This window comes from Thunnus albacares, chromosome 7 (assembly GCF_914725855.1).
Source record: "Thunnus albacares chromosome 7, fThuAlb1.1, whole genome shotgun sequence".
NCBI classification, from domain to species: Eukaryota; Metazoa; Chordata; class Actinopteri; order Scombriformes; family Scombridae; genus Thunnus; species Thunnus albacares.
In genome coordinates this window covers 33048726-33065565 of record NC_058112.1, presented here as the reverse complement: position 1 = coordinate 33065565, position 16840 = coordinate 33048726, and the positions used below count along the sequence as shown (strand labels likewise).

The 16840-nt window shown below is 43.0% G+C and overlaps 1 protein-coding gene across 3 annotated transcripts in view; it reads right to left on the bottom strand.

The window, feature by feature from the left end:
• Nucleotides 1-16840, bottom strand: part of LOC122985151 (metabotropic glutamate receptor 8-like) — a 159997-nt gene that overhangs the window by 29284 nt on the left and 113873 nt on the right. For all 3 annotated transcript variants that reach the window (XR_006404037.1, XM_044355599.1, XM_044355600.1), the window contains 3 exons: nt 15312-15512; nt 1430-1569; nt 351-1286 (listed from right to left, as the gene is read on the bottom strand). Coding sequence is in view for 2 of the 3 variants with exons in the window: in XM_044355599.1 (XP_044211534.1) it covers nt 351-1286; nt 1430-1569; nt 15312-15512 (1277 nt within the window). In the remaining variant the exon portion in view is untranslated. The remainder of the gene's footprint in view (nt 1-350; nt 1287-1429; nt 1570-15311; nt 15513-16840) is intronic.

Below are 16840 nucleotides of genomic sequence, written 5' to 3'. Positions count from 1 at the left end.
AAGCTGAGTTTTGATGGTAAATGTGTTTCCAGGACTGGATACCTCTCTGTGTATTAATTACAAAACATATCATGAAAAAATTAAAGTTGCAATCTCAGACGAAGTATTCAGAAACATGCCACTAAAAGAATTAAAGGAAGAATACAAAAGTAAAGCAGCAGACTTCAGTTTGTGCAGAACGAGAGCATCACAAGCTGCAGAACTTCAACACGGTGTCATCGGTGTCGTATGTGTGTGTGAGTACATGCAGATGTTGCTGACGGTGCGTGTTTCCATTTATAAACTCTGCTCGAAGGCTGAATGTTACATAAATTATGACATTACATTATTTATCATTGATGCCCACTCACCCGCTCCGCCGACTGAGCCGTCCCGAAGAAGATGGGGATGAAGGCGAGCCAGATGATGCAGGTCGTGTACATAGTAAATCCAATGGGTTTGGCCTCGTTGAATGTCTCTGGCACGCCGCGCGTCTTGATGGCGTAAACAGTGCATGTGACCATCAAGAGGATGCTGTAGCCCAGCGAGCAGATGAGCGACAGGTCGGAGATGTCACACTTGAGGACGCCGCGAGCGTTCTCGGGATCCTGCGTGCGTTGCTCGCCGTAATCCACGAAGGTGTGCGGGGGGTCGGCGGCGAACCACACCAGGACGCCCAGCAGCTGAACCGAGATGAGTGAGAAGGTAATGACGAGCTGGGAGGCCGGGGAAATGAAGCGTGGCGCCGTCACGGCCTTCTTGCCCTGTTCGAAGATGCGGTGGATGCGGTTCGTCTTGGTGAGCAGCGCGGCGTAGCTGAAGCACATCCCGAGGCCCAGGAAGATGCGGCGGAAGGAGCAGATGACGACATCGGGCGCGGCGATCATCGGGAAGGTGATGATGTAGCACAGGAATATACCCGTCAGCAGCACGTAGCTCATCTCCCGCCCCGAGGCACGCACGATTGGCGTGTCATTGAAGCGGACGAAGGTGACGATGACAAACGTGGTGGCGATGATGCCCAAAACGGAGATGAAGACGGGCACCAGCGCCCAAGGCGAGTGCCACTCCAGCTTGATGATGGGGATGGGCTGGCAGCCGGTGCGGTTGTGGTTGGGTCTCTTCTCGTAGGGGCAGAGCTCGCAGCTGAACTCGCTGGCCTGGACGTGGTAACCCTCGCAGCGCTCGCAGTGCCAGCAGCACGGGACGCCCTTCACCACCTTCTTCCTCTCACCGGTTCGGCAGGGCAGGCTGCACACCGAGGCCGGCAGGGAGGAGTCGCCCGTCGTCCACTGCAGGGCCTCCATCTGCAGGGAGGACGGAGGAACCGGGCTGGTTAACGTTCATCAAGTCTGACTTATAAATATGTTGTTTTCCATATAAATATCATTACATTACATTACAGGCTTTAATGGTGTTAAAATCATTGACGCTGGTTCCTGGTCCTTACGTTTAGATGCAGCTGATTGGTCCAGTGTCCGATGACCTTGTACTCTGCCGTCGACCTGTTGTTGATCTGATACTGGAAGATGTCGTAGCGTCCGGGAGCATCGCCGTTCTCGTTAAAGATGACCGGAGTCCCCGCACTTCCTGTAAAAAAAAACACAAAGCAAAGAACAGACTCCGGTGTTAGTATGATTTTTATCTGACCCTATGTATTTTACTGATTTTGGGTGTTGGACATGTGACATAAACATTCCATAGTCTGGATGTCACCTTAGGTAACATGGTATGGCCCTTCGGGGGGACCTTAGAAATACAAACAATGGATCCATGGTCAAGTTTGGAACTGTTCCAGATGTGGTATGTTGTGACACATAATATGTTGTGAGGTAGCTGTCAATTACTTGATGGATGGCTCCCAACTGACCTAGTGCCCATGGAAAACCTATGTTATTCATGTGATAAGATACAGATGTGTAACCCCATATAAGCTATGCACCGACAGTGGTACGGTGCCCAGACCATCTTTGTACATGGAATGGACCCGATGGCCATCGTCTAATAAACGTCTACAAAATAAGAACTTCATCAGCTCTTCCTTTGAACGATATCATCACACATCCTTCCTTTCACTCCGGTGTCAGATGTTGTTGTCTTAATATATATTAATTTCTTTTACTCAGTTAATCAGTTTCTTTACTTCTGCAGCCGACAGAAGAGTCTGTTTGTCGTTTTACTCTCATTTCTTCCTGATATTCTCTCTGTTGTTTTTCTGTGGATGTGATGCAGGTTTTCCTCTCAGTCTGACTCATCTTTATCACAGTTTCGCCGCCAAAACAACCACACAAACGTCTTGTTGCCATATTGACTAAATCCCTCCTGCCAAACAGAAATCTCATGCTGTTTGACACTGTTTGCACCCAGACAGCAGTTTAATAATAATAATAAAAACAACTGAAACATGAGGGAAATAACATCTGCTGACTCCAGTCAGACATGATTTCTCCAGAGCAATGATGTAAAAACTGCTACATACTGAAGTAATATGTAAAAATAATCATATTCTGAGGATTTACATACTTACTACAGGCAGATTATCACCACATATTTAACAAAACAAGCTGTTTTTTTTTTTTAATCCATGAATTTACATAGGATACTGTCCGCCCCCTTCAGAAATCCCAAAACCATTTTAAAAAAACATTTGAGGCTCATTGTTTTCATTCTTTACAGATTTTCATTAATACATGCATGATTTTTTTTTTAAAAAGACAGAAAAGCTCAGAAAACGATGAAAAGACTGAAAAGAAAAAATGTAAATGAGCAGCTGATCATCTCACAGAGACATTAAATAATAAAAGGATGAACTACAGACTGTTTTACTGCAACATTTTTATGCTTTTTATATCTGATTTATTTATGATATATCCACAAAGATGAAAATAATGAGCCTTAATGAGTGATGTTACTCACTACTTTCTGACATTAAGCACAGTACAAACAAGCTGTGTTTACACTGACAGCACATATTTAAATTTTTTTTGCAAATCCAGATGGCATTCAGAATTTAGTTTTGTCAAATTCTCCTACCTGCCAAAATCATAACATTTAGCTTTCCTAGTTTCCTACAAAACATATTTGGTAAAACAAAAAGTAGGAGAACAGACTGTAAACATGATTTCTAGAAGGCGGGATCAGGCTGGAACGTGTGTGCGTGTCCACATACTTTTGGCCATGTAGAATCAGGAACACTAAAAGCATCAATTTTAAATCCAAATGTAGTATTTTACAGTGTTTAACATCAGAGCTTCAGTTAATCCTCCTAAACTTCAGTCTTTTCTCTCAGCTCATGTATTCACTGTATTGTGTTGTTTCGTACAATAAGTGCTGCCTTCATGGCTACGAGGCGAATTTAACATCGGGGGACGGCGGAGTCTTGAACTTGAAGCGGATTAGTTTGGAGCTGCTGAAGCCGAGAGGAAGAGCAGCAGATTGGAGTTAAAGAGCAGAACAACAAAAAAAAGAGAAAAGAAACAGATTTATAATGAAGCGAGTAGGCGTCGGTTTTGATTCTATCCTGCCCCGATTTCCTTCTTCAACATGAATAAAAGCATCACAAATCACATCAGCGCGAGAGATGAATCACCACAGCTCGCCTCAGGATGTAGAAACCCCCCCCCCCCCCCCCCCCCACACTCCAACGCCGCCACCTCGTCCTCTCCATCCCCCCACTTCACTTCACTTCACTTCATTTCACTTCACAGAAGCTGTGTTGATACAGAATTATCATCCTCGCTCCACATTATTTCCAAACATGATAATCACGATAACTCTGTGGTGAAACACGCTGCGGCTTTGTCATTAAACACAATAAAGACGCTGCACAAACACACGATCTGTCTTAAAGGATAAAAACAGACGTTACAGTAGAATCCAGAATATAAAGCTCTTTGAGTCTCTTAAAGGAGAAAACCGCTGGGTTCACATGTTTAATCTTATTTCCTTTAAAGAAAAACATATACTTAAAGAGGACAGTTCACAATTTTACAAGTCTTAAACCAACAGTCAGGAGCCCAAATGAACATTAAAGCTGTTTTTCTTGCTGTAATCATTCCTCCTGTTCATACTGACCATTAGAAGATCCCTTCATAATGACCTTACAATGGAAGTGATGGAGGACAAAAATGTATCTAAAGGTTTATCTGAAGTTAATATGAAGCTTCTTTATGATATCTTTCAACGTTACAGTCTTTTTAGTGCCAAAGTTCCTCTTTTTGTTACTATACTTCCACCTGCAGCTCAACAGGGAAACACTGTCCGAGGAAACACAAAGAGGGAATTTGATGCTAAAAAGACTGTAAATGTGTCAGATATCCACTTGATATGACTAACTCAGACTGATGAAGCTGAATAGAAGCTTCACACAGACTTTTAAATGACTGTGTGGACACACTGTGGATTTTGGCCTCCATCACTTCCATTGAAAGCACATTTGAAGGATCTTTTAATATCCAGTATGAACAGGAGGAATGATTACAGCGAGGAAAACCTCTTTCACTGTTCATATGGACACCTGACTGCTGGTTTAAAGACACACTGGAAACATTGTGAACACGTTCCTTTAACATACAATAACTGCTAACTAAGCTAACAAACTAACTACGTTGCCGTCTGTCCAACTGGTGGTCTTTAAGGGTCCAAGACCCAGGAACTGAGCTGGAGGTCTGCTTCATTGTTATCGCTGTGGGTCTTGGGTCTGTATTTCAATAAGTATACCTCTGATCCTTCCTCTAGTGCCACCCTCAGCTCAACAATGAACTTTTTACACAAGAAATATCCAAATCTAATGATCACATTGTCATGAAATATGGTGTTCTCTCCTCGGTGGGTCTGTTCAGGTCCACCACACGTTGGATCTGGTCTAATAATCCTCAGATCTATTTAGATCAAAACATACGCCAGTCTACTGATTTTACCACCGCAGTGAAACATGCCGACCGTTTCCATTACCCGTCATTACCGTGATTATCGTTGTGTCACTAGCGAGGACCACACCATCAACAAAATGAGTTTGGATGATTTATTACGGAAAACAATTCATGTGCATAGTTCTTCCGGTTGCTGACTGCGTTTCGGGGAAGCTTATGGAGAATCCGCCGCAAACCCCTCAAGACCCTACGAAGGAGAGGAAGAATCAGGAAGAAACAGGAAGAGCGGAAGAAGAGGAGAAGTTTAGGTGGTATTTATAGGAATGCCGGAAGTGGCTCTGCTCAATAGCTTCATTCTCAGAGGGTCTGCCTTCATCAGCAGTTTGATTTTGTTTAGCCTGTAAGAGTCCAGTTTCTCTGCCTTTTAAACATGAATTTAACTGTTAATAGCCAGCAGACAACACTTACTACAAAGTTAGTGCACTCCATGTTGTTTAGCCACAAAGAAGAAGCTTTCTACTGGTCAAACAGATGCAGAAGCTCCTGTCCGTCCAGCTCTAAACACCATGACTTTCTATATTAACATTAGCCGTAGTGAGCTGCAGTTCACCTGACTGACAAACTCAGTTCAGTCTTGTTCTTCCTCTCTGCTCAGCTCTGCTCTGCTGGTGTCTGTTAGTGGTGATGTGTAGACGGTGTGTGGAGGGGCGGTGAGCCACTGGCTGTTAGATGAATTTAACTGTCAACATCCAGCAGATAACACTTACAAACTAATCAAGAACAGGCACCGATCGATCAATTTCATCAGGGAATGTAATGAATTTTCTAAAGTATGAATGTGTGTGTAGAGTCTCAGAGACACTGAGCTGCATTTAAAGTGATTTCTAGTCAACTGTCTTGATCTTCTTTGTATTATAGTTATTATCTGTAAGATTGAGACGGTGTATCGAGGTCTAGTAAAATAGATTTTTATTCTTCACTTTCCAACTTGTTTCCACTGAGCACATCTCTTTAAACCCGGTCTGACTGACTGTGGGACTTTATTTCTAAGTCGTCGATGCATTGATGCTTCTGCAGTCTGTGATTTCACAGCTGGAGCTCGTCAGCAGATCAGAGCTCTTCATTCAGAGAGTTGATACTTCATTAATCCACCGGTCGGACCCGAACCCGATCCGACAGCAGCGGCGGCTCTTCTTCACCTCGCTGACAGGCGGCGCGTGGTGTCGATCTGAAACACAGCAGAGCGACGTCTCAGACTTTTTATTGAACTTGTCTCCTGCATCGATCGTTTCTGGGGACCGTGGCGGACGACGGCGTGGGCGGTTCGGAGCTGTAGCCTGTCAGCTCGTCCATTCATGTGTGTGATAATGTCTCCCAATGTTCACATTCACACAGTCTGACTGCAGCTTTCAACATTCACTCTGCTGCCTCCTGCCCTCATTCAGCTCTTCTGTCATTTTCAACTGAACTGTCATGATCATTTTATGATTTCTCTTCAGATTGGCTTGTTTTTATTTGTCACATGTAGAACTGCAATGATTAGACGATGGACAGAAAATAATCGCAAAGAGAAGAGAATTGGGACATTTTTTTAAAGAAAAAATGTCCCAATTCTCTGATTTGAGCTTCTAAAATGTGAATATTTTCTGGTGTCTTTAGTCCTTTATGACAGTAAACTGAATATCGTTGGTTGAGGACTGTTGATCGGGACAAAAGAAAACATTTGATGTCATCTTGGGTTTTGGGAAACATTGATTGACATTTTCCACCATTTTATAGACCAAACGACTAATAATTTAATCGAGACTAAACAGTAATGAAAATTACTGTCAGTTGCAGCTCTAGTCAGATGTCTTCGTCAGATGTCTTCGAAAAAGTTAATATCTGCTTTTGCACAATATTTGACAGGTCAGAATTGTATTTCTGGTAGATCACAGCAGATGACTTACAATGTTGGCTTTCATCCTTGGTTGCTAAGGTGGTTGCTAAGGTGTTTCCATGTGTTGTTCACTCTCATATTTCAGATGTGATTCAGCTCCAACATGTACGGATGGATTTGAGAAGTTGACATTTGGAGTAAAGAAGGAGAAAAAGAAGTGAAATCCTGCTACTATAGTTTGTTTACGTAGCCTCCGGAGCCGGAGGAAGCTTCCTGAGAGCTGACCAATCAGAACAGAGTGGGCTCATCAGGAGGGCGGGGCTTTAAAGAGACAGGAGCTGCTAGGAGCTGTTGTTGCTAAGGTTTTCCCCATATGTTGTTCATGTCCATGAAGAAAAAGTAGTAAAACCTGCTTCTACAGTTTATTTACGTAGCCTCCGGAAGTCGGCCAATCAGAAGAGAGTGGGCTCATCAGGAGGCGGGGCCTTAAAGAGACAGGAGCTACAACCGCCTGTTTCAGACAGAGGCTGAACTGAGGGGCTGCATAAAGGACCAGTAGAAGATAAATAAGGAGTTTTTAACTGTAAATCATGTAAAGATATTCCAGTAGAGCCCCAGAATATAAATATAGAGCTGGAGATGTGCAGAATATGTCCTCTTTAACTGGCTAACAACACATCCACATCAAGCCATTTGTTTCTCCGTCGCTTCCTTTCTAACACTAATCTGGCATTTTTCTCACCCACAAATGGAGCTTTTCCAAAACTATCTCCAGAGAAGATAAATCTTGAAATGTCAGGTTGGTATTTCAGTGTGTGAACGGGGAAAACTGAGCTTTACAAGACTATGATGAGAACCTGCACAGTCACATTCGGGGGGGGGGGGGGGGGGGCTGTGTGGCAGTAAATTAAATTACAGAAGACAACTTCTCTCTCTTCTCTACCTTTCTCTGTGCTCTCTTATTTTAAATGTCAGTACAGCTGAACGCAGCGCAGCTGCTCCCATCAACCTGTATTTATTTATGCATATGTCAGAAGATGTCACAATAATAAAATAATGATGTGATCAGCAGCGCAGCAGCTTATGAGCTGGTTAACAGGTAGTATTTATGAGCAGCAATAAAATGACTATTTTACATCATATATATTCTGTTGAAACATGTGTAAATGAGAACAATTAAACGTTAAAACACAGTATAGATGATCACACAGAGCAGCAGGAGACAGAACAGCGGTCTAACCCGACTGTAACACGCTGCAGCTTCACCAAGTTCAATTTATGACTTTTACAGACAGTTTTAATACCACTTGGAATCCAATTTAATGCTATTATGGAATTTCCCATCTTTAGGGGTTACATCGGGTCAAGCTACAATTCTTAAGTAGAAGAAGATATTCTCTCTCCTCTCCTTCAGACTCAGAGTAACTGTCTGTGATGTTTGGGGGAAGCAGAAGCCTCTCTGATAAAGGATAAATTGGTGTTGCCGTGGTGACCAAGGTCGGAGGGGGGCCTTCCTTGACAACACAGATAGGTGACTGCGTAGATTCCTTTGGTACAATCATTCAAACCAGAATGTGCTGATGGTCGCCTGTAGTTCGATGCGACGTGACCTGAACTAACACGAGTAAAGTGTTTAGAAACTAATGAACCAATTATATGAATGTTTTCATATTGTAGGTCGATCTGTTGGGGTTAAAGACTAAGAGTCAGACCTCCAGAGGGCTGAACGGGAAGAGACATCATCTTGATGTTCAATAAAGATTCTCAGCATTAAGACATCGAAGGCTCGTGTGCACTTTCTTCTGAGCATCGCTCCATATTTCCACAGTTACCTGTTTCACAGACAAAGTATGAAAGATATCAAAAACCCATCAGGGGTAATAAGGTCTAGAATTATTTATCAAGTGCAATGTGAAACGACTTTTGTCATTATTTCCTTGCAGAATATAATGATCATTCTCAATAATATAACTAATTACTTATTAATCATGATCAGATGTGGCTGAGCAGCAGAAGAAGAATGGATGAATGGATTAACAAATGAAAAATAACTAATTCATTTACAGTCAGACGTCTGGAACAACGGAATTTCTGATTTTCCAGCCAGGTTTTGCTAAAATCACATTTAAAAAAAAAACATTTTATAACTAACATCACTGCCTATAGCAGGCTAGAAAACATATTTCAGACCTTTATGAATGAAATTCAAGTCTTTTAAATAAATTCTATGCTTTTTAAGACTTTTCAAGACCTGCAGATAAACTATGAAAAGAAGAAGAAGAAGAAGATTCAGTTGTTTTCTGTGTTTCCTGGGTTTCAGTGCAGATGGACAGCTGTATGAAAACAGACATCTTTGCAAACTTTGTATGCAGAGAGACACTGGAGTATGTTGAGTAGAAAGGATCCAGACACTAGAATAAACCAACTCAGCTGTGTCATGTAGAACAGAAACAAAGGAGACGCAGTTTGGATGGTGGACTGCTGCTGTGAAGACATGAGATAGAGACCCATGTGAACATCTCACTCTGGGAATGAAAGAGAATGTTGAACTACTCCTTTAATGCTGTAACAAACGGCAGAGTTCTCTCTTCCTGCTTTGTTCAGCACTTTTTAAAAAAAGCTGCATATTTAAAGTGAAGTCACAGCAGGAGACGATCACATATTCATCACTTCACCTACAGTATCTGCTGCCCCCTTCCTCCTCCTCCTCTTCCTCCTCCTCCTCCCTCCATCACTGATCCGACTGAAAAAGGGTTCTCTCTCTTCCTGCAGCTCCACAGGGTCAGTCACGCTGCATCCCCCTTAAAAACGGCAACAAGCAGCTTTTATCGCCTCTTAGTAAGCATCGGCTGTCCAAATGAATCAGGGGGGAATCTCCCTGACATCCTCCCTCCCTCCCACGCCACTCCCTCCCACGCCGCTCCCTCCCTCCCTCGCTCTGCTGATCATGTTCAAACAGGAACGTTACCACAAAAGGCCTCATGCAGATGGCTTTAGCACAGCGAGCGCTAACATTAGCACAAGTGTCTCGATTAGCCTCCCGACGCTCCTCTAAAAATAAGCACAGGGGCGAGGAGCGCACGGCTGAGTTGCCGATTAGCCTCCCGGCCGCTGCTGCTGCTGCGCCACGGTGAGCGCCGCTTCGCTTGCTGGATTTTCCCGCATTTCATACATGGAATTATGGGTAACCCCACTGCCCCGCGCTCAAGAGAAGCGAAGCAGAAAAAAAAACAGAGAAGCAGCTCGAGTTTGATTCATGTCAACGTTTGATGTATGTGAAGGTTCAACCGAGCGTGCTGCTCACAGATTCACACAGGAAAGCCCCAAACACAGCATGACATCAGCATGTGTGTGTGTGTGTGTAGACCTTAATAAGCTCGATCAGGCACAAAACACACATGCGCCACATGCTGCTGAGCCAGGACTCAGCGGTGATGCATGTGTGCTTTCGCAGCGCGCGGAGAAGCTGACATGTTCTCCGAGGCTGCAGGTTAACTCATCGTTTCATCATATTCAGGTCATCACTGACTCTATAAAAATGTCAAAATAAAGCCAAAATGTCTGTCTCTGGTACCCTGAGTCCACTTGTTAGGTTTCCTCTGTATTTACAGGAAGCGCCGGCGTGTTTTCATCCAGGAACAGGCCTCAGTAGTCGTCTCAGTCTTCTCTTCTGGGTCCCCACAAGGATAGAAATACAGTAACACACGAGCACATTATATCCTGGATCTGCTTTTTTTTGTGTCGAGTTGAGAGAGATTTCTCCTCCGGGCTTTAATCTGAAAGATGACTGACTAATCTTCTTGTCTGTGACACGTTTCCTGTTTCTGTCCTCATTTGCTTTAATTCACCGAACGATGCAACAAACAGTTTTAATGTTTCAAAAAAAAAAAAAAAAAAAGCCATGACGTGCAGCGCAGCAAGAACCCGGCTTTAAATGAGCACAGATTTACTGTTTCAGCCCTGCGGGGGAAGTTCACCGCTGATTCAATGTTTAATGTCTCTCCTCCTCCTCCTGCAGAAATAACATCCAGCAGCAGCTCCACACATCCATCAGGCCCGACACACAGAGAGAGAGATGAATCCCTGAGAGCTCAAACACATCAGCCACAAAATCTGCTCCGTCTCTCTGTTTCATTTCTGCGTCTCTCCTATCTCTCTGTGCTGAGCAGGTAGATAGGAAAATTATTCAAATTGAATCCCCGTCCTCAGGTAGGAGGCGGGAGGAGGGGACGGGGGGGGGGGGAGACGTATGGGGGACTGTATGGGAAGATCTCCTGTCTGAAGTATTAAAATTTACAGGAGGATCTCGCCGAGAGTGGACGGCAGATGTACCAGAGAGGAGAGGAAAGAAGGAGATTGATTTTATTCCATTTCAGTGTCATGATCAGTGTTGGGACAGTTACTGATACACTTAACTCGTTGTAAAAACATGTCTTTACTCATTACTTAGCAGCAAAACTAACGATTTATGTTACTTTCATTACTCAGGCGTCAGCTCCGTCAAAAGCGGCGTTCCCACCGCAGGAACTTAAGAACCTTCTGAAGAAGTCGGTTCCTCCACCAACGTTCTATATGTTGACCCAGGAAGATCGTTTTACCTCCCAAAAAGTCTCTACTGGAGGAGGGGGGGGGGTTGTCGTGCTTCCCAGAAGTAGCCTTCATCAACTTGTCTACCGCTTCATTCATTTGGGACAGGGGGGAGGAGCGAGCGAGCTAGCTAAAGAGTGAGTGAATGAAGAGAGGGAGCGGCGGTAGCGAGAACAAAGCCGGTGAGTGAGTTATGTTCTACAGCAGAAATAAAAGCATCAAACACTCGGCGGGTGATTTACTGTTCTGCTTTTCATTCATTCATTTCCATCCAACTCATGCAGCAGGAAAAGATACAAAGTTTCCTCTTGTGTGAACACTGAGTTTCAAGCACTGCCGTCATTTTTTAATTCCTCATCGGTCTGATTTGCAGGATCTACCTGGTCGCTCAGGTGCATCAGATGCAAACAGGGAGACTTTTAGTTCTGGAGATGAATTCTTCTGGTTCTAAAGGAACTTTGGGTGGAAACAAGCTGATGAACTGATGTACTAACAAGTATTGTGTGTTTGTATCCAAAGCCTGATGTTTCTTATTCCTCCTTGTTGTGGTTCATATCACAACCTACTGAAGTTCTTTTAGAAATTTATAATGTGGTACAAAGTCGAGAGGTTGTGACATGTAGCTCAACAAGTGTGCACAGTGGTGAGTTACAATCTGATCGCTGTTATTAGTCTTTGGAGCCGTTTCGAAACAAACTAACGTGATCAAACTCTTCATGATGAAGGAACATGTGACCCAGTGCAGCGCTGTGACTCACTGACGGGTTTTTAATAGTTTTGGCCCCATTTCTAACATCATGTCTCGTATGTGTAGAGCTGCAATGATTAGTTGATTAATCAGTTAGTTGTCAACTATCAAAATGAATTGATTTTGACAATCAATTAACCGTTTTGAGTCATTTCTTCTGGTTTCTTTAGTCCTCTATGACAGTAAAGTGAATATCTTTGAGGACATGTTGGGTTTTGTTGAACACTGATCAACGTTTTCTGACATTTTAAAGACCAAACAATTAATTAATGGAGAAAATTTCATTTCATTTCAAAACTTTATATATAAGCCTTGAAAATCATTGAGGTTTCCCTCATTTGCAAAAATAATCAACAGATTAATTGATAATGAAATGAATCGTCTTGTGTTTCTTTGACATTTTGTCTTGATGTCTTTTATGTTTGTAAGTTTAAGCCAAATAAATTGAACAAAAGACTCGTCATGTTTTATTTTATTTCCGTTGGAGTTTTACAGGTTATCAAGTTATGTGATCGTCGCTCGTCCCTGAGAAGTTTAACAAACAAGTTCACCTTGGAAATGAAAGTTAAACAGTCACACTCAGCTTCAGCGGGACTGAAGAAACCAAAGAATGTGTCTGGAACTTTTTCCTTTTCTGCTTTAAATGAGTTAAATTCTCATCACCGAGTCCTGAAAGGCTCCAACGAGGGAAAAAAACAGCTTTATCGAAGCTTTTGTGAAACCTTCGGACGGCCTTGATTCAACCTGAGACACGAACATCACTTCAAATGTTCGAGTGCAGGAGGAGAGAAAATCAATTGAGTACTCCTGATAAATCGTATGAACGATTTCATTCTGACCGGTGATGTGGGAGCACTTTCCCAAGTCCAGCTCCCAAAATCCTCGTCAACATGTTGATACGCTGAGTTGAATCTATGAATCGATGAACGGTAAAATTAACTGGCAGCTATTTTGATTTTTCACATTTCCTGCTTCCAGCTTCTCAGATGTGACGACGTGCTGAACATCATCATGTATAAAACGCAGCAAAGTTTAGTTTTAATAGCTTCAAATATGGGGCTGTGTTGCAAATTTTCTCTTTAAGTACAGCCAGAAATATTTGAAAATAACAAATATTCAAGGTGAATAATTCCATTCAAGATTAATGATGAATTATAAATATGTAGAATTTAGACTCGCCTTTAGAAAACTGATTGCAAAAAGCTTTTAATTAGAGTTGTGAAGGTGTCAGAAATAAGTTTTTTTCACAATAGATAACAACGAACATTTACTCACAGTAAGTTTTACTCGTGTTACACTCACGTATTACCTGCAGCTGAGCTTTTTGTCTTTATAGAAGGAGTGAAAACCTACAATTTAAAGCGTTTACAGATAAATAACACGAGAAACTGATCAGTGAACAGCCAAACTTTGACGTGCACATGTCACTTGGACTAGTAGGGGTTAAAAATAACTGTGATAGCTCATTTTGCTCATAAGGACCTGAGCTATTGATACGTTTATTGACTGCAGGACAGTCCTACTGGTTTAACTGCGGAGGGTGACTGACTGACGTGTGTTTTTTCCCTCATGGCTTACCGTAGCTGCATGTGCTACACATCTCAGCTATTAAACTGGTAAGAAATGTTATTATTACTGATCGAAATGATGGACAAAACTACCAAAATAAGCCAGAATTGTCCTTTAAACACATCCATCACCTGCTAAATCTACAGTCCTTCCCTCGTTTTCACAAAATTATAGAAACTTTAATATAAAAACTCATAGTTCCTGACATTTCCTCTGACTGTGTGATAGTGGATCTGTAAGATTACTCATCTCAGCACATATGAGGAGGAGTGTGAGATTTAATATTCCGCAGCTGTGTGTGTGTGTGTGTGTTGAAGTTTTGTGATTATTAAAGTTGTGTGAAAGCAGACGGATCATCAGACTGAAGCAGCTCCCACCGAGCTGAGAATAATGAATCTGGAAGCAGGAGGAAATAAAAACCCAGCGACCATATTTGGTGATTAATAACGAGCGGAGGATTCCCCCGAAGACGGCGTCAGCATTCGCACTTCCTGCTGACAAAGGCCTCCCATCCACCGCGAGGGCGACCTCTCCGCGAGAAGAGCTAGGGACTGCCGTGATGAAGAAGAGAGGAAGATGAAGAGGAAGACGATAAGGAAGGAGGAGGAATGAACAGAGGGTTAATGAGGGAGTGATGAGTCGTCCCGTTGATGAGGCGGCGCCAAAGCAGCAGCTGGAAAACAGCAGCGCAGACAAAACCGAAGACGCTGATGGAGGTCGGAAAGTCTGATAATGATTTTTATCGTCTTCTTCTTTTTCCACCTCACGCTTCTCTGTTCCTATCAGAGAGAGACGCTCATTACTCCAGCCAACCACCTCCTCCTCCTCCTCCTCGCTGCTACCCCTTCGTTAAAAATGGCGGCGATGTCACGCATGAAAACGTGGAGAAATTCAAGTGTTGAGACGGTGTCAGACGACTGGAAAACGACCCACAGATGTCGACTGTGAAGGTGGAGGTCATTCAACCAACCAAACGGCTCCATCAGAATTTGCGCCAGAATTTTCTAGTTTGACTCTAATTCGCCGATTTCTGGTGAAGCATCACATTTTTGTGAAGTAAGGGGGGGGTTACTGATCACTCAACATGAAACCCCTCCCCCTCCCCCCCCGACACCTGCCCATCAGCATCCACATCACCCCCAGGTCTGATCTTCTCTACTATTTCTGCCATTTTTCATGTGAACAACCGAGTGCAACACCATGAATCATCAACATTAAGCTGCGTAACCAGAAAGGCCCAACAGAGGATGTTCTTCCTGAGGCAGCTGAAGAAGCTCCCTCACAGCAACCAAACAGGATTTCCTTCCACCCCCTCCTACCCCCCGTTGATCAGCTACACTCCCTCCAGGGCCAGGCGGCGTGCAAGCAGGATCATCTCCGACCCATCCCACCCTGGACTCTTTGAACTTCTTCCCTCAGAAAAAAAAAGGATCCATGAAAATCCTCCACCAGCAGACGCAGAAGCTGTTGATCTGCTGAATAACTGAACTGTATTCAAACTGGACTGGACATGATTTAAATGTTTATTGCACATAACATTTCATTTTTGCACTTTATATTTACATATTATTACCTTACTTTTGCTCTATTGTTATTCTTTATTCTTCTGTTGCGTTTGTTTGTGACAAATCCTTTATATTATGATGATGATGATGAGGATGAGGATGCTGTCTCTTACCGTTGAAGCTGACAGCGCGGATGTGCGCCAGCAGCTCCTTGCCGTCGATGTTGGCCATGCGCGGGCAAAGGCCGGGGTAACCGGCGCAGAGCTCGCGGTGCATGTGGTGCAGAGCGTGGGCCATGGCGTACACGGCGTCCATCACGAACTGAACCTTCCCTTCCTGCTCGTACGTGGAGTCACGGCTGACTTTCTCCAGACCTGCAACAGAAACAGAGACGCCCGATCAACCCCTGAAAATACATCAAACTCACCAAGGACTGAAATGAAAAACTCCACTGTTGATATGTTCAAAGCCTCTAAAAGTGTTAGTTTTTATCATCATCCTATAGCAGCTTTGAAAATACAACAAAAACTATATTGTAAATGTGTCTCTTTTCATAAAATTACAAGAAAACATCATCAAATCAAATCTCATAATTACTAGAAGATCTTAATCACAATAAAATGATACAGAAGTCGTAATTATGAGGAACTGGGCCTCATACGAACAGATTCGTTCTTAAGAGGAACATTTCTCTGAGGTGAGAAACAGGATTTATGAGTTCAGACGTGTCCAACATAGTTTCTGCCTTTAAGTTTAAATATGATGCTGAAATCAACTAAAACAAAATACTGAGAGGTTGTTTTTATTTATATTTTATGATTTTTATTGGCATATTTTGTTTTAGCAGCTTCTTGTCCAGTATCATGTTGTGTTGCAGCTCATTCATTCATTCATCAGGCTGAAATGAACCTCACAGAACAAAGTCAGAGAAATTTGGTGAATGTTTTGACTTCACACTGTGGATTTATATGTAGTAGTTTTTGAGCTTAAAGTCATCGACAGACTAAATGACTAAGTGAGTTCGTCCTTGCCGCCAGGCACAAAGTAAGTCACAAAGGCTTATGGGAGTGTGAAATGAAAATAACTAACCTATTAACATTAAAAAAATACATTGGCTCCATCTCATTAGCTGTGATTAAATAACAGAGAGGAGAAGACATCCTCATCTTTTATTTGAAAACTCTCTAAAGTCCTTCCAAAATTTTTACTGTGTAATTATTGTTATTAGAGCGGCGGCGCTCTGCGTTCACGCCGCCGGCCTGGGATGCAGGGAGGAGAGTGAAAGAGAGGAGGAGGAGGAAACTAACTGCTGGACTGGACCCTCCATCAACACAAGACTTCTCTGAATTAATAGGAGCTTAGAAATGAAATCCAATTTAATTTTAATGGCAGGCAGATGGCGGGGGATCTGTCCGAGGGGAGACATTTGCTCCGGCAGTAAAGACTGATTACACGTCTGTACGGCGGTAATGAATGAGCCTCAAACGGCGAGCGGAGAGCCGAGGACGTCAAACAGCCGAGGCAGAGAGGAGATGTACGGCTGAGCTGCAGATGATCGCCGCTCGCTGGAGATGATGAGTGTCTTTTGTGCTCCTCAATATTTAAAGAAAACATGTTTGAATCTGTAAATTCAAATGGCGCCTGAATACAACGTCGGATTCTGACTGAAAGGAGGTTTTCCAGAAGCTCAGTGGAAGAAGAT